The sequence below is a fragment of the Aulonocara sp. 'chitande type north' Nkhata Bay genome, linkage group LG15 (genome assembly GCF_057382095.1).
Source record: "Aulonocara sp. 'chitande type north' Nkhata Bay isolate Kocher_YH1m ecotype deep benthic linkage group LG15, A_spYH_male_GT1.1, whole genome shotgun sequence".
NCBI lineage: Eukaryota > Metazoa > Chordata > Actinopteri > Cichliformes > Cichlidae > Aulonocara > Aulonocara sp. 'chitande type north' Nkhata Bay.
This window is the reverse complement of record NC_141358.1, coordinates 33970539-33993408: the sequence shown is the minus strand read 5'-3', so window position 1 is coordinate 33993408 and position 22870 is coordinate 33970539. Positions and strand designations below refer to the sequence as shown.

The 22870-nt window shown below is 39.8% G+C and overlaps 2 protein-coding genes across 2 annotated transcripts in view; both read right to left on the bottom strand.

The window, feature by feature from the left end:
• Positions 1-7415, bottom strand: part of LOC147313461 (uncharacterized) — a 9497-nt gene extending 2082 nt beyond the window's left edge. The window contains exons 1-8 of the mRNA XM_086263022.1: positions 6089-7415; positions 5365-5443; positions 5015-5059; positions 4270-4314; positions 3017-3061; positions 2082-2126; positions 1335-1379; positions 495-539 (exon numbers count right to left, since the gene is read on the bottom strand). Coding sequence (XP_086119148.1) covers positions 495-539; positions 1335-1379; positions 2082-2126; positions 3017-3061; positions 4270-4314; positions 5015-5059; positions 5365-5443; positions 6089-6213 — 474 coding nt within the window. The 5' untranslated portion in view covers positions 6214-7415. The remainder of the gene's footprint in view (positions 1-494; positions 540-1334; positions 1380-2081; positions 2127-3016; positions 3062-4269; positions 4315-5014; positions 5060-5364; positions 5444-6088) is intronic.
• Positions 1-22870, bottom strand: part of rad51 (RAD51 recombinase) — a 25715-nt gene extending 2845 nt beyond the window's left edge. The window contains exons 1-8 of the mRNA XM_086263021.1: positions 22693-22870; positions 22158-22299; positions 20351-20488; positions 19111-19228; positions 18748-18839; positions 18483-18577; positions 18213-18326; positions 16691-16820 (exon numbers count right to left, since the gene is read on the bottom strand). Of these exons, the coding sequence (XP_086119147.1) occupies positions 16691-16820; positions 18213-18326; positions 18483-18577; positions 18748-18839; positions 19111-19228; positions 20351-20488; positions 22158-22235 (765 nt within the window). The 5' untranslated portion in view covers positions 22236-22299; positions 22693-22870. The remainder of the gene's footprint in view (positions 1-16690; positions 16821-18212; positions 18327-18482; positions 18578-18747; positions 18840-19110; positions 19229-20350; positions 20489-22157; positions 22300-22692) is intronic.

Here is a 22870-nt window from a genome sequence, read left to right as displayed (position 1 = left end):
ATATTTTACATGTGAACATAATCTACTAATAATACTCATCACAGTGTGATTGTTTGAAATCGGATAGAGTGTTATTATCTTCATGACAAACATCCCTGCTGTTCAGTTTCAATGTAACACAAACTAGAGTTGTTGGTTCTACCAATTGAGAAAGGCTAAAAACAAAAAAACAAATTCATGTCCTTCACAGCTTAAAACAATCTGAGGACAATGTAACACAGAAATATCAAATTTAGTAGGAATAAAGATCAAGCTGATGCTTTAAAGGGAAAGTTAGGACTAACAAATGATATGCCAATTTCTTTCTCCTAAGATGTTCACAAACAAGTAATGCTAATGTTGAATATGGGAAACTTTCAATCAAACTGATTATTTTAATATAATCAAAGGGCACTTAATTTATGCACTAGGCCCAACTGACACATATACTTGATGCCAAATACAAAAAAATAATGTGTAACCTGTTGGAAGAATGAAGTGGGTGTGTCACTCACCAATTGGTCTGAAGGAGGTTGAGACAGGACCTCGGCACTTGGTGTCTGCAACAAAAGACAACAATATAACGTCAGAAACATTCTCTAGTATAAATCCCGACTATTTAATTAACTACAGATCATATTTGTATCAGTGAATATTATTACAGAAGGATCTGACTTCCTTATACCAGATTCTATAGAAACTTAACACTGTACGGTTCTGCTACCCAACGATATGAGGACAGTGTAACACACACTAGAGTTGTTGGTCCTACCACATGAGGAAGGCAACTGAAACACACTCCTGTCCTTCACAGCTTAAAACAATATGAGGACAGTGTAACACACACACTACAATCACTGGTTCTACCATATGAGGACTTCTACTTAAACACACTCCTGTCCTTCACAGCTTAAAACAATATGAGGACATGACGACTGAACACATGTAGAGTTCACATTCCTGACCTCTAACTTCTCCTGCTGTTGTCAATAAAAGCTCTAAACCCAACACTGATGTACAGCCATCTATTTCCCCAGAAATTAAATCATGTAAACTGATCAGCATGAGCTTATTTTGACAAAAACATGTGTAAAATGACAAAAATATCAAATTTTGTCAGAATAAAGATCAAGCTGATGCTTTAAGGGAAAGTTTGGACTAACAAATGGTATAGACAATTACTTTATCCTAATGCTAATGTTGGTTTTGGTTAACTTCGACTAAAACTGATTGTTTTAGTACAATTAAAGTGCATTTCATTTATGCACTAGGCCCAACTGACACATATACTTGATGCCAAATACAAAAAAATAATGTGTAACCTGTTGGAAGAATGAAGTGGGTGTGTCACTCACCAATTGGTCTGAAGGAGGTTGAGGCAGGACCTCGGCACTTGGTGTCTGCAACAAAAGACAACAATATAACGTCAGAAACATTCTCTAGTATAAATCCCGACTATTTAATTAACTACAGATCATATTTGTATCAGTGAATATTATTACAGAAGGATCTGACTTCCTTATACCAGATTCTATAGAAACTTAACACTGTACGGTTCTGCTACCCAACGATATGAGGACAGTGTAACACACACACTACAATCACTGGTCCTACCATATGAGGACTTCTACTTAAACACACTCCTGTCCTTCACAGCTTAAAACAATATGAGGACATGACGACTGAACACATGTAGAGTTCACATTCCTGACCTCTAACTTCTCCTGCTGTTGTCAATAAAAGCTCTAAACCCAACACTGATGTACAGCCATCTATTTCCCCAGAAATTAAATCATGTAAACTGATCAGCGGGAGCTTATTTTGACAAAAACATGTGTAAAACGACAAAAATATCAAATTTTGTCAGAATAAAGATCAAGCTGATGCTTTAAGGGAAAGTTTGGACTAACAAATGGTATAGACAATTACTTTATCCTAATGCTAATGTTGGTTTTGGTTAACTTCGACTAAAACTGATTGTTTTAGTACAATTAAAGTGCATTTCATTTATGCACTAGGCCCAACTGACACATATACTTGATGCCAAATACAAAAAAATAATGTGTAACCTGTTGGAAGAATGAAGTGGGTGTGTCACTCACCAATTGGTCTGAAGGAGGTTGAGGCAGGACCTCGGCACCTGGTGTCTGCAACAAAAGACAACAATATAACGTCAGAAACATTCTCTAGTATAAATCCCGACTATTTAATTAACTACAGATCATATTTGTATCAGTGAATATTATTACAGAAGGATCTGACTTCCTTATACCAGATTCTATAGAAACTTAACACTGTACGGTTCTGCTACCCAACGATATGAGGACAGTGTAACACACACTAGAGTTGTTGGTCCTACCACATGAGGAAGGCAACTGAAACACACTCCTGTCCTTCACAGCTTAAAACAATATGAGGACAGTGTAACACACACACTACAATCACTGGTCCTACCATATGAGGACTTCTACTTAAACACACTCCTGTCCTTCACAGCTTAAAACAATATGAGGACAGTGTAACACACACACTACAATCACTGGTCCTACCATATGAGGACTTCTACTTAAACACACTCCTGTCCTTCACAGCTTAAAACAATATGAGGACATGACGACTGAACACATGTAGAGTTCACATTCCTGACTTCTAACTTCTCCTGCTGTTGTCAATAAAAGCTCTAAACCCAACACTGATGTACAGCCATCTATTTCCCCAGAAATTAAATCATGTAAACTGATCAGCGGGAGCTTATTTTGACAAAAACATGTGTAAAACGACAAAAATATCAAATTTTGTCAGAATAAAGATCAAGCTGATGCTTTAAGGGAAAGTTTGGACTAACAAATGGTATAGACAATTACTTTATCCTAATGCTAATGTTGGTTTTGGTTAACTTCGACTAAAACTGATTGTTTTAGTACAATTAAAGTGCATTTCATTTATGCACTAGGCCCAACTGACACATATACTTGATGCCAAATACAAAAAAATAATGTGTAACCTGTTGGAAGAATGAAGTGGGTGTGTCACTCACCAACTGGTCTGAAGGAGGTTGAGGCAGGACCTCGGCACCTGGTGTCTGCAACAAAAGACAACAATATAACGTCAGAAACATTCTCTAGTATAAATCCCGACTATTTAACCCTCGTTTTACCCTAGCGAAAAAAGGGACCCGCTTGGGTAACTTTGGATTTTTGATTCTCAATATATCAGTCATTTTAAAGACTAGTTGCATGAAACTTGGCCAGGATGTGTGTTTTAGGATTATTTTTGAAATTCAATGATCCCCTCTATGGTGTGGTGTATAGTAAAGAAGATTCACATATGTACTACCTCCTTTTACCCTTGTATCCGTTTGGGCCCCATTGACTCCCATTATAATCACATATTTTCGATATACTGTAATCCTGACATGCGATAATGCCTTTCTCGTGAATACCTAATGGATCTAAGCCTCAGCCTTCAAAATAAAGGAAAAATAGGTTTTGGATCAAATGAGCACAATATTAGGTACAGCACCACCATAGACATTTTCAGTGCTTTTGAATGGAGGACATGGTTATCTTACTATGCAAAATACATGACAATAAAACAGCTGACCACCATAAAATAGTCTTGATGTAGTGGAACTGATATAAGAGAGTGGTGTGAATGTGATTGAGAATATATATATATATACTGTGTGTGTCGGTCACAAACAAAACGGCCCGTAGAGCCGCCTCCTTGAAGTGAACAACGGGAGCCTGCTCCGTTTTTTTCCTCCTTTCTCTGAACCTCTGTCAATGTTATTTTGCTTCACTTTGCACATGAGCCTTGTTTTTGCCCTCAGCAGAGAGGGGAGGGGTGCAAAAGCAGCCACGTGTTTGTTGAGCAGAGGGGGGAGGGGTGCAAAAGCAGCCACGTGTTTGCAGAGCAGAGGGGGAGGGGTGCAAAAACAGCCACCTGTTTGCTGAGCAGAGGGGGGGAGGGGCAGTCGTTACTCTCCCAGTGGCATCTCAACAGAGCTGGAGGGAGAGAGAGAGATCGTTTTGGATTCAAGTGCACACTTGAAGTCTGTGAGAATAGTTTGCAGCCTTGTCTTACTAGTCATTTCTGCACAGACGCCACTAAATGCACAGACTCACGCACACACAACACGAAGCGCACGGTCAATTTAGGGGAGCTTGGAAGCTGTGCTCATCGTGCAAACAGCGCGTTATTATCGTAACGGCTGCAAAAGTTAGGATATGTCCTGTCTGCAACATCCATCTTCACCTGTTGGAAGAATGAAGTGGGTGTGTCACTCACCAATTGGTCTGAAGGAGGTTGAGGCAGGACCTCGGCACTTGGTGTCTGCAACAAAAGACAACAATATAACGTCAGAAACATTCTCTAGTATAAATCCCGACTATTTAATTAACTACAGATCATATTTGTATCAGTGAATATTATTACAGAAGGATCTGACTTCCTTATACCAGATTCTATAGAAACTTAACACTGTACGGTTCTGCTACCCAACGATATGAGGACATTGTAACACACACTAGAGTTGTTGGTCCTACCACATGAGGAAGGCAACTGAAACACACTCCTGTCCTTCACAGCTTAAAACAATATGAGGACATGACGACTGAACACATGTAGAGTTCACATTCCTGACCTCTAACTTCTCCTGCTGTTGTCAATAAAAGCTCTAAACCCAACACTGATGTACAGCCATCTATTTCCCCAGAAATTAAATCATGTAAACTGATCAGCGGGAGCTTATTTTGACAAAAACATGTGTAAAACGACAAAAATATCAAATTTTGTCAGAATAAAGATCAAGCTGATGCTTTAAGGGAAAGTTTGGACTAACAAATGGTATAGACAATTACTTTATCCTAATGCTAATGTTGGTTTTGGTTAACTTCGACTAAAACTGATTGTTTTAGTACAATTAAAGTGCATTTCATTTATGCACTAGGCCCAACTGACACATATACTTGATGCCAAATACAAAAAAATAATGTGTAACCTGTTGGAAGAATGAAGTGGGTGTGTCACTCACCAATTGGTCTGAAGGAGGTTGAGACAGGACCTCGGCACCTGGTGTCTGCAACAAAAGACAACAATATAACGTCAGAAACATTCTCTAGTATAAATCCCGACTATTTAATTAACTACAGATCATATTTGTATCAGTGAATATTATTACAGAAGGATCTGACTTCCTTATACCAGATTCTATAGAAACTTAACACTGTACGGTTCTGCTACCCAACGATATGAGGACAGTGTAACACACACTAGAGTTGTTGGTCCTACCACATGAGGAAGGCAACTGAAACACACTCCTGTCCTTCACAGCTTAAAACAATATGAGGACAGTGTAACACACACTACAATCACTGGTCCTACCATATGAGGACTTCTACTTTCCTGTTGGAGGTTGAGACACGACAGAGGGACAGCAGGGTAGTAGCTTGCACAAATGATTCTATTGACACAACAGGGAAGTGAGATTAATGAACTGAACGCAACAGACTCTTTCAAAATAAAACAGGAAACATGGCATGAAAATACAAACGTGGTAATATACAGCCCTAACATAAACTCCTTAAAACGATATTAATAACGTTAAGCCAAACTCAACTAACCCGCCATTAAACATAAGAAACTCAAAAACCTTAGAATAACATCAGAAACGCTGGGCCAGAGACCCAGACCGTGAGCAAATAACTATAATATTATTGATTTGTGCTGAATAAGAAAACATTAATATTATCATTTAAATCCCCCCAAGCATATCTTGTGTTGAAAAAAAAAAGTGTGTTGCAGTTAGCTACACTGAGCTTAGACTGACTGTCTCTGCAGTTGAAGATGCAGAGCACATGCAAGGCCGCAGGTCCCTTTAACTCCGGTGGGAATTTAAAAACAGTTAAATTTAACTTCTAATATCTATTGTTAAAGATAAATCTTAAGTAATTTTTTAGCATTTATCATCATTCACCACTTTCAATTTGTTCAAATCGGTTGTGTATTGTTTTAATTCCGTTTAACTAACCTTAATTAGCTTGTTAAACATACAACTTTACCTCGCGGAGCTTTCGTCGACGCATGGATATCAAAGGTAAATACATACCTCAAGATAAATCTCTCCTGAGTGCTGAAGGTCCCGGATGTGCCGTTCACGCAGAGCTCCGGCGAGTTTGTATCTTGCCGTGACCAGCAGCTCTTTGGTTGACGCTTTCGAACAATCAGATGCATCTTTACTCACTTTTTGACCAATCAGAGACGTCGTTCTATGCTCCACTGACGAAATGCTGCATCCTCTCACCAGCCACGGTCTCTCCTCGTCCATTTAACAACAAAAACACAGCAACACGTGCTGGATTTGAGGTAGGAACACTTGAGAACTGTCACAATGTTTTGCAAACTGCTGTTACAGTTAATTTCGTTCCGTTAATTTGTTTGGTTCCTATTCTGAAGTAACACTTAATACACATGGGGTTAGCTTGCTGGTCTAGTTTAAGTTAGCATGGGCATGCTGTTCACTGATAGAGTAAGGCTAAAATTGTCCTGATATTGTCAGTGTGTTATCATAAACATGCAGCACCCCTAGACCCCCAAGTTAAAATACAGATAATAGATAAGCAATTTAAGAAAATAAGTATAATGTGTATAATAAATGATTTTACTGTCACTTTCCTGGGTCTGTTGACCCAGCGTTTTAAGTTTTAGTTTGTTTAGATGTCGATGTTTATTTATAAGTTCTTTAGGTTTGCTAAGTTCATTTGTTTATTAGATTACCCTTGTGATGTCTGTTTTATTGGGAAAGTCTTTGTCCTAAATGCAGTGAGTCTAGTTTTGTTTCCCCTTGTCCCAGCTGTTCCTCATCCCCTCATTATCTCTCTGTGTACTTGCAGTGGCTTGCAAAAGTATTCGTCCCTCTTTTCCACATTTTGTCACATTACTGCCACAAACACAAATTGTCATGGTCCTGGGTCGGTGACCCAGCGCTTTTAGTTTATTATTATGATGATGATGATGATGATTATTATTGTTTGAGTTCTATGTGTTATATTTGGTCTGCCTCTGAGTCTGTGTCTCTGTCTATGCTGTCACCCCGTCTGTTTGTGAATCTGTCTGTTTAGTTCTGTGTCTTGTTTGGTTCCCCGTGTCTGAGTTTCCTGTTTTATTGTGAAGGTCTCTGTCTGATGTGAGTGTGTTCAGTTTACGTTTCCCCTGTCCCGTCAGCTCTGATTCCTCCCAGCCGTGTTGCCCTCCTGTCTCTCATCCCCTGATTACTGGTGTGTGTATTTAAGCCCTGTGTGTTCTCCTGCCTGTTACTCGGTGTCCTGCTCGGCGGCTGCCGCGCATCCCTTTGTCGTATGCACCCAGGTCTGTTATTTTAGTTCTTCCCAGTTTAGGTGTCTTCAGTTATTTGTCATGCCCCACTGCTTGTTTGCCACTACACCTTGGAAATAAACTTCACTAGCATTTTCATCCACTGCTTGCATCTTGGGTCCTCCTTCCTCCACACCACACGGCTCGCCTTCCCAGCCGTGACACAAATCAATTTTAATGGAATCCAATTGCAGCAAAAGGTGGTTCTACAAAGTATTGACTCAGGGGGCTGAATAATTGCGCACACCCCACTTTTCAGTTATTTATTTGTAAAAAATGTTTGGAATCATGTATGATTTTTGTTCCACTTCTCACGTGTACACCACTTTGTATTGGTCTTTCACGTGGAAGTCCAATAAAATTGATTCATGTTTGTGGCTGTAATGTGCCAAAATGTGGGAAAGTTAAAGGGGGCCGAATACTTTTGCAAGCCACTGTAAGTCCTGTCCTCATTTGTTCAGTGTCAGGTCATCTGTTGTCTTTGGTGCCACGTTTCCATGTTCCAGGTATCTTTGTATCCATGTCAGGTTTCATGGTTTGTTTGTTTTTTTTTTTAATAAAAAATATTTTCCCCAGGTTAGGTTATTGTTTAGCTTCACCTCTGCCTTTTGTTTTGTAATCTTTTAATTTCAATTCAATTTTATTTATATAGCGCCAAATCACAACAACAATCGCCTGAAGGCGCTTTATATTGTACAGTAGATCGCACAATAATAGATACAGAGAAAAACCCAACAATCATAGGACCACCTATGAGCAAGCGCTTTGGCGACAGTGGGAAGGAAAAACTCCCTTTTAACAGGAAGAAACCTCCAGCAGAACCAGGCTCAGGGAGCGGCGGGCATCTGCTGTGACCAGTTGGGGTGAGAAAAGGAAGACAGGACAAAGACATGCTGTGGATTAATAACAAGTATGATTCAGTGCAGAGAGGTCTATTAACACACAGTGAGTGAGAAAGGTGACTGGAAAGGAAAAAACTCAGTGCTTCATGGGAATCCCCCGGCTGCCTACGTCTATTGCAGCACAACTAAGGGAGGATCCAGGGTCACCTGATCCAGCCCTAACTATATGCTTTAGCAAAAAGGAAAGTTTGAAGCCTAATCTTAAAAGTAGAGATTAATAAACGGCTTGCTTTCTGTTAATATTCAAATTTTCTTTCACGTTCCTTTGTGTCAGCATTTTGGGTCCACTCCTCAAATTCATACATATGTCTAACCGTTTTTCCCCACTCGGCGACACACCCGTCGGGGGTCAAACTCTGGTAATTGGCAATTCTGTTCTCAGACATGTGAAGCTAGAGACACCGGAAACCAGAGGTGGGACCAAGTCATTGTTTTGCAAGTCTCAAGTAAGTCTCAAGTCTTTATCCTCAAGTCTCAAGTCAAGTCTCAAGTAATGTCAGGCAAGTCAGAGTCGAGTCTCAAGTCACTGGTGTAAAAGTCCGAGTCAAGTCACAAGTCTGAAACTTTGAATTTCAAGTCCTTTCGAGTCTTTAAAAAAAAAAAAATGAAAAAAGAATGTTGCAGTTATGCTAAATGTAAATATTAGACCATGTAATTTTAAAATCTGTGTTTTTCTCAACACATGACAAAATAGTGAACTTAGAAAATATACACAAATTGTGAAATTGCACCTCTTTAAAATGCAGCTCAATTAAACCTAGCTCCAAGAATAATTTTCACCGACAGTTCTGAGATACGCTGCATGTTATTCTTGGATGCGCTTGTAGGACCAGCTTTAAAATCGCATGACAAAAATATCATACACATTAAAAAAAACTGTATCACCAACTTAGCCTGGACAACATTTGCTAGTTAGATGAAGTCAGCTATCTCATCGTAGCATATTTATATGCATATTTATAATCATACGGTTCTTGGAGTGAGTGCATACACTCATGAAGTTTAGTAACTTCCGGTCACTGCAACAAGCCCAGGTACAGTTTACCGACGGATGGGTGCAGGACCTTGAAATGCACCGTGTAGAACGAAAGACCATCGTACGTATCATAAGTTTACCAGTCTCACAAATCGTCGTCATAAATACACATTCGTTAACCGTTTATTAATAGGACCTTTGAGCTCAACGGTAATTAATTAGTAGTGGAAATAATTTCTGGTAGCATCACAGAAATGTAGCAGTGACAATAATACTGTATGCTGTAATCGTACTGGACAATTGGTGATACAAAAAACCTGTTTTATCCTGTGAATAAAAGTATATGTTTTTGTCAATGTACCATAATAACAGAAGCGAAACACAATATTGTGTCAGGACAATTCACTATTTATGCACAGTAAATAAAGGAGCATAGCGCGACAATTTCTGTTCAGCGCCAGACTTGCTTGTAACCTATATCACCAGTTATGTTAAGAAAAATGACGCATTAACTACAACAGCAGACTGACCTTCGTGTAAATGCTTGGAGCAGACTAACCTGTGAGCTGGAGTGTTCTGGGACGTTATATTTGGTCTTTGAATGGCTGCAATCCAGTCGCCTCTTTGTTACTTCGGAAACATGGCTCGAACAATTTCTCTTCAACGACGTAATCCGATAACAACCGATCTCTTTACCCGTCGGCTTCCCGTGGCTGTCATGCGACCGGCTATTGCAGTTAATAATACAACAGCTTCTTGACATTTTTGTGTTTCTTTTTATCGCTGTATAACTGATTTTAATTGAAAGCCTGCGTGCGCTAGTACCGCTTGCCACGAGTTCCCAGAATCCTTTGCGGTTCTACCCGTGAATGACGTCACATTTTCAATCTCTATATAATATGCATGTTAAATTTTATATTTGGGGTAAAATATCAAGTCTTTTCAAGTAAACCGGTTCAAGTCCAATTCAAGTCCCAAGTCATTGGTGTAAAAGTCCAAGTCAAGTCACAAGTCTTAGAACATTTTTTCAAGTCAAGTCTAAAGTCATAAAATTAATGACTCGAGTCTGACTCGAGTCCAAGTCATGTGACTCGAGTCCACACCTCTGCCGGAAACCATAGTCAATTGTCTTCCAGGGGCCAGAGCAGGCGACATTGAAGGAAATTTAAAACTGCTGGCTAAGGGTAAACGTAAATTCAGTAAAATCATAATTCACGTCGGCAGTAATGACACCCGGTTACGCCAATCGGAGGTCACTAAAATCAATATTGAATCGGTGTGTAACTTTGCCAAAACAATGTGGGACTCTGTAGTTTTCTCTGGTCCCCTCCCCAATCAGACCAAGAGTGACATGTTTAGCCGCATGTTCTCCTTAAATTGCTGGCTGTCTGAGTGGTGTCCCAGAAACGATGTGGGCTTCATAGATAATTGGCAAACCTTCTGGAGGAAACCTGGTCTTATAAGGAGAGACGGCAGCTCTCATTTCTAGAAATATGGACAAATTAATTAAACCCCCCATAATATGACTATCCAGAGTTGGGACCAGGAAGCAGAGTTGCAGTCTTACACGCCTCTCTGCAGCTTCTCTCCTCCTGCTACCCCCCCAAAAACCCATCTCCATAGAGACTGTGTCAGCTTCCAAAAAGACAAAAAACAAACTAAAAACCAGCAACAAACAACTTAAACATAAACAATTACAAAGAAAGAACAATACAGTATCCACATCCTAACTAAAGAGTAAAACAGTGAAATGTGGATTATTAAATATTAGGTCTCTCTCCTCCAAGTCTCTGTTAGTACATGACTTAATAACTGATCAACAAATCGATTTATTCTGCCTTACAGAAACCTGGTTTTAGCAGGATGATTATGTTAGTTTAAATGAATCAACACCCCCGAGTCATTCTAACTACCAGAAACCTCGAAGCACAGGCCGAGGGGGCGGTGTGGCAGCAATTTTTCACACCAGCCTATTAATTAATGAAAGACCAAGACAGACTTTTAATTCATTTGAAAGCCTGATGCTTAGCATTGTCCACTCCAGCTGAAAAATTTTAGAAACCAGTCTTATTTGTTATCATCTAATTGTCCACCTGGGCCTTACACAGAGTTTCTCTCTGATTTCTCAGACTTTTTATCTGATTTAGTGCTCAGCTCAGATAAAATAATTATTGTGGGTGATTTTAACATCCATGTAGATGCTAAGAATGACAGCCTCAACATGGCATTTAATCTGTTATTAGACTCAATTGGCTTCTCTCAACATGTAAAAGAACCCACCCACCACTTTAATCACACTCTAGATCTTGTTTTTAACATATGGCATAGAAACTGAACATTTAACAGTGTTTCCTGAAAACCCTCTCCTGTCTGATCATTTCCTGATAACATTTACATTTACAATAATTGATTACACAGCAGTGGAGAGTAGACTTTATCACAGATGTCTTTCTGAAAGCGCTGTAACTATGTTTAAGAATGTAATCCACCCACTGTTATCATCTTCAATGACCTGTACCAACACAGAGCAGAGCAGCTATCTGAACGCTGCTCCAACAGAGGTCGATCATCTTGTTAATAATTTCACCTCCTCACTACATATGACTCTGGATACTGTAGCTCCTGTGAAAACTAAGGTCTCAGATCAGAAGTACCTGACTCTGTGGTATAATTCTCAAACACGTAGCCTAAAGCAGATGACTCGTAATCTGGAGAGGAAATGGCGTGTCACAAATTTAGAGGATCATCATAATTGGAGAAATATTTTGCTGATTTATAAGAAAGCCCCCCGCAAAGCCAGAACATCTTACTATTTGTCACTGATTGAAGACAATAAGAACAACCCCAGGTTTCTCTTCAGCACTGTAGCCAGGCTGACAAACAGTCAGAGCTCTTTTGAGCCAACCATCGTTAACTAGTAATGACTTCATGAACTTCTTCACAAATAAAATTCTTATCATTAGAGAAAAAAATTACCAATAATCATCCCACAGATGTAACATTATCTACAGCTACTTTTAGTACCGTTGATGTTAAGTTAGACTCTTTTTCTCCAATTGATCTTTCTGAGTTAACTTCTATAATTACTTCCTCCAATCCTCCGTGTCTTTTAGACCCCATTCCTACAAAACTGCTCAAAGAAGTCCTGCCATTAATTAATGCTTCAATCTTAAATATGATCAACCTATCTCTAATAATCGGCTATGTACCACAGGCCTTCAAGCTGGCTGTAGTTAAACCTTTACTCAAAAAGCCATCTCTAGACCCAGCAGTCTTAGCTAATTATAGGCCAATCTCCAACCTTCCTTTCATATCAAAAATCCTTGAAAGAGTAGTTGTCAAACAGCTAACAGATCATCTGCAGAGGAATGGCTTATTTGAAGAGTTTCAGTCAGGTTTCAGAGCTCATCACAGCACAGAAACAGCTTTAGCGAAGGTTACAAATGATCTTCTTATGGCCTCTGACAGTGGACTCATCTCTGTGCTTGTCCTGCTAGGCCTTAGTGCAGCGTTCGATACTGTTGACCATAATATCCTATTAGAGCGATTAGAGCATGCTGTAGATATTACAGGTACTGCACTCCAGTGGTTTGTATCATATCTGTCTAATAGACTACAATTTGTTCATGTAAATGGAGAGTCCTCTTCACCCACTAAGGTCAATTATGGAGTTCCACAGGGTTCAGTGCTAGGACCAATTCTGTTTACATTATACATGCTTCCCCTAGGCAGTATCATTAGAAGACATAGCATACATTTTCACTGCTATGCAGATGACACCCAGCTCTATCTGTCCATGAAGCCAGATAACACACACCAATTAGTTAAAGTGCAGGAATGTCTTAAAGACATAAAGACCTGGATGGCCGCTAACTTTCTGCTTCTTAATTCAGATCAAACTGAGGTTATTGTACTCGGCCCTGAAAATCTTAGAAATATGGTATCTAACCAGATTCTTACTCTGGATGGCATTACCTTGGCCTCCAGTTATACTGTGAGGAACCTTGGAGTCATTTTTGACCAAGACATGTCCTTCAATGCACATATTAAACAAATATGTAAGACTGCTTTCTTTCATTTGTGCAACATCTCTAAAGTTAGAAATATCCTGTCTCTTAGTGACGCTGAAAAACTAGTTCATGCATTTGTTACTTCCAGGCTGGACTACTGTAATTCATTATTATCAGAATGTCCTAAAAACTCCCTGAAAAGCCTTCAGCTAATCCAAAATGCTGCAGCAAGAGTACTGACAGGGACTAGAAAGAGAGCAGATTTCTCCTGTTTTGGCTTCCCTTCATTGGCTTCCTGTTAAATCCAGAATTAAATTCAAAATTCTACTCCTCACATACAAGGTCTTAAATAATCAGGCCCCATCTTATCTTAATGACCTTGTAGTACCATATCACCCTATTAGAGCACGTCGCTCTCACACTGCAGGCTTACTTGTTGTTCCTAGAGTATTTAAAAGTAGAATGGGAGGCAGAGCCTTCAGTTTTCAGGCCCCTTTTCTGTGGAACCAGCTTCCAGTTTGGATTCGGGAGACAGACACTATCTCTACTTTCAAGATTAGGCTTAAAACGTTCCTTTTAGCTGAAGCATATAGTTAGGGCTGGACCAGGTGACCCTGAATCCTCCCTTAGTTATGCTGCAATAGACGTAGGCAGCCGGGGATTCCCATGATGCATTGAGTTTTTCCTTTCCAGTCACCTTTCTCACTCAGTATGTGTTAATAGACCTCTCTGCATTGAATCATATCTGTTATTAACCTCTGTCTCTCTTCCACAGCATGTCTTTCATCCTGTTTTCCTTCTCTCACCCCAACCAGTCGCAACAGATGGCCGCCCCTCCCTGAGCCTGGTTCTGCCAGAGGTTTCTTCCTGTTAAAAGGGAGTTTTTCCTTCCCACTGTCGCCAAAGCGCTTGCTCATAGGTGGTCATATGATTGTTGGGTTTTTCTCTGTATCTATGAAGCGCCTTGAGGTGACTTTTGTTGTGATTTGGTGCTATATAAATAAAATTGAATTGAAATTGAATTGTACTTCTGTGACATTTACAGTTGCTTAGTTAATTAAGTGACTTAATTACTCACTTTTATTTACTAATTGAATTACTAAATGAAGCTGGAATTGTGCATTCTGCAGTTTTTAATAGTGTGTTATTAGTTTTTAAAGAAACAATATGCATTTTATACTATATTGTAAAAAGTATAAGGTAAGTTGAATTTAAAATATAATTAATAAAGTGTTGACTTTTTTCATCAATTCTTGTAGATACACAGAGTCGAGACTGAGCCTGATGATCATACTGAATCAGATGACAGCGGCAGGAATCTCCAAGTTCAACTGCAGATTGCAGATGCAATTATATTAATGTAGATTAATATAAACTCTTCAAGGGTCAAAATCTGCACACACATCATTCTGCATAGTGAAGGTCAGACAATTTGTGCATTGATCTTGAGAAGTAAGACTCATTAATTAATAGTAATATAATTAGACAAATGTTGAAACTTTATATTTCGATACATTTTGTCAACAACAAAAGAAACCAAGCTGTGCAGGTACTGATAACTGAATCTAAAGACCTTCATTTTTGTCAAGATTTGCCTGATTTAACTGTTGTTACCCTTGCTTATAGCTCACCTTAATATGTATAAAAATGTGAAAAGTTTTTGATGTGTGTTAGAATGATTGTTTAATTGGCAAGGTTTGAACGAACAATTTTCAGAAGCCTCAAAATTCATCTGTTACTATTCCACGAATGATTGAAATAAAGTTCACCTCCATTTCAACATTGAATACGACTTTGGACATAAGAACTAAAAGGTGCTGTCCACGCATGTGTCCGCTAAGCCCCAGAAGGGTATAACCTGGGTCAAATGTGTTATTGTGTCTGACACACCTACAATATGAGGACTCGCAGAGTGACGTCACTGAAAGTGTGTTTAAAGTGTGTTAAGTTCCAAAACTGGCCAGTAGGCGGCGAAACTGAAAGTGAGCAAAAACGCTAAACACACTTAAACACACTTTTTCATAAAATTGTGATGTTTCAGGACTTTCGAGATTTTTGGTTTGGGAGCATGTTGGGAGCCTCTAGAACACTTTAGAAAGCTCAGAAAAATGAGGACCTCAAAAATGTCCTCATTTTTCTGAGCGTCCTCATTTTGTGAGTGTGTTATCATAAAATTGTCCTAAGATGTCATGAAAACAAGTACACACACACACACACACACACACACACACACACACACACACACACACACACTTCACTGACTTCACTATCATTCTTTTGACAAAAACTAAAAATAGTCAAATAGATTGATAACAGATCCTCACAGGACGGCTGCCGCAAACGTAATTTATAGAGTGATTCTGTATATTTAGCAGAATATAAATTATTTAAAATGAGCTCAACCATTTACATACATTTAACACTAATCTGAACATTTTTACTTCTAAATATTTTTTTACATTTATTTTCATTGATGTATATTTTCCAGTTACATCAATTTATTTTACTGAGGCGTTTTCTTGCTTTTCTTCCTAAAGAGTGATTTATGTCTCTGCCCACTAAAAGTAATCATTTTTGGTAATGCAGCATATATTTAACTATAGAAGCAATGTTTTAAAATTTGTCAGCCATTCACAAGCGCAGAATGGTGAAAAGCTCCATGCAGAGTATAGACAGTATGTTTTTATCTGATCCAACTAAGTTCACTCAGAGATCATGCTGATTAGATTTACTCACTGAATTCCACCTTTATAACTCAGGGAATGTCTGCTTATATCATCTTAAATTCAGTTGATTAAATCCTAAACACTAAATGTACTCACAGTAGAAATTATTCCAAGTGATTTAATTCCCCACACTGCACCACTAAAACTGATCTTATGATTAAGAAAAATGAAGCTAATTTGTGTTTGGTCTTTCTTTGTAACAATTCTTCTTGATGACAAATCGTATACCGTTAGAAAGCTTATTAGTTTCCTTTAAAAGGTGCCACATTAGTAAGGAAAATGCATTTGTGGGTTGAGCAGCAGAGTTGAGCATATTGGATGCGCCCATGATACCCCAGGTGCTGACAGTCAGGTGCCTGATAAGCAGCATGTGTGAACAGAGACCCTGCTACAGCGGATTTGGGATCCATAATATTAGATCTGAATAGGATTTTATTATATATTGGGGGTGGCTGTAGCTCAGCTGGTAGAGCAGGTCACCTACTAATTGAAAGGTTGGTAGTTTGATACTCGTCTGCTCCAGTCTGCATGCCAAATATTCTTGGGCAAGATGTGCCCCAAATACCTACTTTCTACTTTTATTATATCAGTTCAATTAGTACTTTAACTTTAACCACAGTATAGTTAACACAAGTATCTGTACATTACTGGCACCTGAGGCGATCACTGATTCGTGGAGTGTACAATTCAAACTAAAGAATCTGTCAGGGTGTGAGAGCTGACCTCGTCCGCCAGCCTGAGCAGCATACGCAGGAAACGGCCCAGGTGTCCCTGCCTGGCTGACAGCTCTCCTCTGCCCGAGTAGTCGGTTCTGTACAGAGCTGTGGCACTGTCTACTATCAGCAGAGCATACCTGACAAACACAGGGACAAATAGTGTTAGCCTGCACGTTCACACTCAGATCTTACAGTTTTTTATCGTATGTGTGACATGCCAATGTCAGACCCTAGTCGGGCTTAAAAACCTTTATGATACATAAATGATGAAACAACTCAAACAAATGGTAAATGGCCTGTATTTATATAGCGCCTTACTAGTCCCTAAGGACCCCAAAGCGCTTTACATATCCAGTCATCCACCCATTCACACACACATTCACACACTGGTGATGGCAAGCTACAACAAACAAGATCATGCTTTTCACAGACTACATGAAAAAAAAACTCTTTAGTCAGTTTCCTTGATTAAAAAGACAAACCAGCTAAGATGGGCTGTATGATGATACCCTATTAAAACGTCTATCATTTATTTCGTGGTGTTGCAAAACACAGCGTTTACTGCAAGATGACAGTTTGCAATAGTCACCACCAGCAAAAACAAATGGGGACTGTTCCTAAATGGGGTTGTACCTGTGGCGCACCATAGAATAAAGACTCATTGAGAAAATTGCAGCCATTACAATTTTATACATTGGTCGAAACACTCGACAAGTCGGGTTCCCACATTTATATCACAAGTGTCTGTCCAGCACTCACTGCGACAACAGATATCTAGACAAGCTGAACGGTGCACTTCATCAGAGACGGCACACTCTGACGTTTGCACACAGGCTGGTTTTCTGACGACCGTACAGGAGCAGTGATGATAGGAGAGGCAGCCAGTGTGTATCACTAAGGCCAATATTCATTTCATTTTTGATTATTTCAATTAAACGTAAAAAAGAAAACAGTATTATTGTTTATTAGTATAAAGTATGAACTGAATTTACAAAGAAAGGCACTATATTATGATACAGATCGTTATTATCGGGATAAGGAATTACTTCGTTACTTCTACAATCATTGGAAAATATTAAATCTGTCTGTGTGATTTTGTGATTCAAGACATTTTATAATCTGATTAAAATCAAACGTGAACTTTCTCAGCATTTTTCTCGTTTTTTTAATCTGACTAATGTTTAAGAAATGACTGAGAAGCAATTTCATTTCTCGAGTCAGTCCAAACTCACCATCACAGCTAGGGTTAACTAAAACTCAAAATTGAATTCAGAAATTCACTCGAGCTGATGGACAAACATGAAGACATTCCACGTTGAAACCATTATACAATATAGGCTCTGTGCATCTTACATAAATCATGACATTTACATCCAGTTTTCAGTCCTACCGTGGAGCCAAGTTTCCACATGTCCTCTCACTGCACTTCCTAGTTTCTGGTTAAGTGAAATTAGGCAAAAAAATAAAAATAACTATCCTTCAATGATTCACCTGAACACTTCTACACGGTCTGTAAGTTTGTGACTAACCTGGACTCTGCCATCATTGCAGAAGCTTGATAGAGCAGCTGAGTCTGGTGGTCTGTGTTGAAGGCTCGGGCATAGGCCACGTTATCCAAAACGTCACTGCCTACCAGCCCATACCTGACAGCACAGACAGACAACACATACAGCTCCAATAAGAGTAATAAAATCAACAACGTGGAAATAAATGACAGGTTTATAGATTTTTATTCTGCGTCAGTTACTACTTCTTTGACCTCTGAACTGAATGCTGAAAACAAAGGAGCACCATCTCACCTCTCGGCAACAGCGAGCAGTCTCTCTGGTCTGAAGGTTCCTTCTGTGTCGATGTACATGGCTTTGCCTTCTCCGCCTCCCTGATCGATGGGTAGCTGTGGACGGTCACCATGGTTACATCTCTCTAGATCAACAACTTATTTGTAAAGCAATCCTAAAAGTTTCTGAGCGAGCTGCTTGTGATCCTCCATAACACACGCTGATGGATAGAAACTGGCTTTTTAACTTCTTCTGGGACCACTTCGGTTTGTTGAACACACTGTACCTGGCAGGTGACGGCGAGTGTGTGGCACAGCTGGGTTTTCCCCGTCCGAAACTCTCCAAACATCTCTGTGATGGAACCCGTCTCAATCCCACCTGTAGGAGAGCAAAAAGGTTTAAATTTGATGTGCGAGACTGGGCCTCCCTGCTGCTTCCCGAGTTCTGATAAGTAAACAAAAAATGGCTGCATGATTTGTTGTTTTGGTTTGCACCTTTATTTAAATGGTGGTCACGAGGAACATCCCTAGTTTAAATCTAATAAAACCAGCTTAGGGCACATAACCATCACTGGCATTGTGTTTGCTGCATAACTGAACTGCTAATCAGGGAGATCTCCTCAATGAAGCATGAGCTACATTAGACTAACCCTGCAGGAGTTTGTCCAGCTCCTTGGAGCCTGTAGAGATCTGGATAATCTCAGCTCTCCTCTGATGGAACTCAGTAGCTGTGGTGAAGCCCATTGGCACCAGTTTGGCAGCTTCAGTCTGAGGGAAAAGGTAAATGAAAGCAATTCAGTTTTGTTTATACAGGGCCTAATCAAAACAACAGTGGCCTTGAGACACTTTATCTTGGAGAGTAAAGACCCCACAACGTTCAGATGACCCCCTATGAGCAAGCACTTTGTGACAGGGGAAGACTTCCAGCAGAAACACTCTCGGTGATGGGTGGCCATCTGCCGCGACCGGTTGGGGCTGAAGGGAGGAAGACGGGACAAAGACGTTGTGGAAGAGATCTAGAGATGAATAATAACTCCTATCCAAATACAGAGAGGTGTGTATAAATATTTATTAACTCTTTTTCTTTGATTAACAGTACTGAAAGTAGCTGTACATAATGTTACCTTTGTCAGATGGTTATGACCATTTTTGAAGTTATTACTAGTTGACCTTAAAGGAATGCGTGGCTCAATGCTAAATGGTAATCTTCTAAATTAGTGAGATGCCAGTTCCTTTCCAGCTTACAGGCCATCTACTGTAAAAGTGTACATCTGAGTTATACCAGGGGCTCAAGATCTTCTTATCCGAAGCTCTTTCTTTAAAAGAAACCCCCCCAATAAAAAAAACAACACACACACACCCCTATCAGATGTTTCTCACTGCTACATTTTTGTACCACCTTGTTCACAGCTGTTTCATTTGTGAGACCTAACCTTAGTAGTGGTTCAGTGACCCTCTTAATGGGCCACGCCCACTTGGGCTGAGCACTGATGTGCAGGTGTAGACGCAGCTCTTTGAGGAAGCATGTCTTTGGTTTTTCCGGCACTTTTGCCTGCAGCCTCCCAAACAGCTGTGAGCCTTCTGGCTGAAGACCATGAAGAACTCAATTCCTATGATGCATTTCATATTAGAATTCCTCATTTCCTGTTTTAAAACATCCATTAAGGCCGACATGGATATTACTACTGAGTGGAAACCATGTCTTCTTTAACAGCATGCACTGATGTTCAAACCAGCAGCACTTGGAGAAAGTACAGAAGCACACTGATGTGCCTCTACAATGTATCCGTTTTATCTGTCAATCAGATATGACCATATGCAGTCTCCTCCACACAATCCCAGCTTTCACATTCCTCTGAGATACCGAATCAAACGACTGTCGTTCCTTACCAGGATCTTGTCAGCCTTGGCCTCACTGATGCCCTTGATGTTGAGCAGCTCCTTCTTGGGAGCGTAGGCCACTGCTTCAATGGTGTGGAATCCTGCATCCTCCAGCTTTTTGATGTCACTGGCACTGATTCCGCATTGCTGTGTGCAGAGGCATCAAAACAAAGAGCTGAAGCTAAATTCATAGAAAGAGTTTTTCAAGAAGCTGGAGGGTCTTGCACACTCCATGATTAAAAGCCAGTTTAATTTTTGATAGAGCAGTTAAAAAATAAATAACATAGTTGAGCCATTTATGAGATATCATGCAGAGAGGGCTTTTGGCTTTTAAAGGCATTAGTAAGAAATACAGAATTTTAGGAACAAAGTCACTGACAGTTTCATTTAACACAATATACGAGCCTGGTGAGGGACCAAGCAGTGAAGGCATAGAGGACAACAGGAGAAATGTCATTAAATCGGGGCTTAATTTTTTTTTACCTGTGTCACGGGGCGGTAATTTTAGGAAGTCAATGAAATGACACAATCTGGATTTTTTAATGCCACCACTCAATTCTGATTAGAGCCTGACTGATATAGGATTATTAAAACCAATACAAACAATTGGTGATTTAAAAATCTGATGCATCAGGATAACTTTTCCTCCACACACACACACACACACACACACACGTTACATGTGGTTATTTATGAATCCCTACAAACACAATAAGACCCAACTACTTAGAAATCAATGGGTTTCACTGTCACAAAAAGCTGTGGATTACTCACTTGTGCTCTTTCCATATCAGCGGTGTGTTTGTATTAAACAGTGCAGCTGCAGAGCACCCTCTAGTGGACAATCTATGCATTAACCACGACTCACTGAAGGGGTTTTCTACCTCCTCTTCTTTACTTTTTACATTTTTATTTATCAGTCGTTATAAATGGCAATAGTGATATTTCAGAAATTATCTAATGCTGTCTGACATATCAGCCCATTCTAAATCCAAGCTTCAAATACAGTTAATGTTTAAAGTGCTTCTTCGGTCTTACTGACCAGTTGCAGAGCTTACTATCAGTAACACTATAGGCATACAAACTGCAGTCAGATTTTTTTTTTTTTTTTAAAAAGGGCCAAGTTCAAAGACGGGTGGATCCTTCCATGAATCAATCAATGGTTTCCACCTGGTGCTCCAAGAATCAGCTTATTGCTCATTGTAGAAGAAGAATCAGGTCATTTACAATTACTTCAGTATATGTAATGAAGCCACCTTCCTTTACACTTTGAACGTTGTCAGTTTTGTCACATAATACTTTGAACATACCATACTCATATTTTTTTAATCCTTGCAGTCTGAGTGTGTCGGTGGATTTGAGATCCTCTGTGATCCACGCCATGATCGTTTTAAATAGTTCTGTACTTAAGGTCATACAAAAAATAAGGTGACCAAATTTCACCTCGTACCTGAATGTGACATAATAATAGAAAAGTATTAAATTGAGTTTAGACGGCAGACTAAGAGCAAGTACACTTGTCCATCTGCATTTAAGTTTAGTGAATGAAGTCATTTTTGATCACACACACTAAATGAAGCCATACTGGCCACAAAAACGACTGAAACCAATGAGCACCATCGCACCCGCCGATCTGTGGATCAGTTAAATTGGTCTTTGCAGTGCATGTATCCCATCTCTTCCCAACTGAATGCAACAGCAGTTGGCAGTGATCTGACCAAGAGGAGCAGGATTAGCGAACCCACAGCTCCGAGCTTCTATAGCACACAAAATCAGATGTTACAGAAACCACAGTGCACTAAGGACGGATACGTACCTCCAATCTGGATAGAGGCTGTGGCCCGTAGTTTTCCTCCTCCTCCACCTCCACTCTGGCCTCGCTCCTCATCGCCATGATCCAAGGAGAACCAGATCGGCTCCGCTCGGCTTGCTGATTGTTTGACGGTTAATACTGAAAGCTAAGCCAGAGAGCTAGCATGGAAAAGCTGATTGATACAACTATGTTTTCATGATGATCGTCACACGGCAGGTTTTTTACTTTACCTTTTCATCTACCCTAAAACCAAACTTAAGTCTTTTTCACATTTAAAACATCTAAGAGACTATTCCATCTACACTTACACACTGTTAATACCCAGTAAAAATGTAACGTTTTTTTCTAACACAGTAAATCGACAAATTCACGTTAACACACTTTAGCGACAAATTCGCCCATTATTTATGTGACCGACAGCCCAGGCGCTGTCACCGTGAAGCTAGGACGAGCTGCCCGCGCACTCTGTCACAGTTGCTGTTAGTTTTTACAGTTACTGGGCTAAAAGCGGTCCTTTCTACGCGACTTCGGCCCTTACCTTCTTGCAGTTTTCTTGTTTTCCTCAAACTCCTCGGTGTGAAGCTCCCGCGCGCACATTCAGATTCAATGACGTTGTACGTAAACGGAGCCAATGGGCGCGTGAAAGAAGGGTCGTGAGAGACTGGAACCGGAAGTAGGTGCGTGACCCCGCTATTACCATAGTATGGCAAACCGTC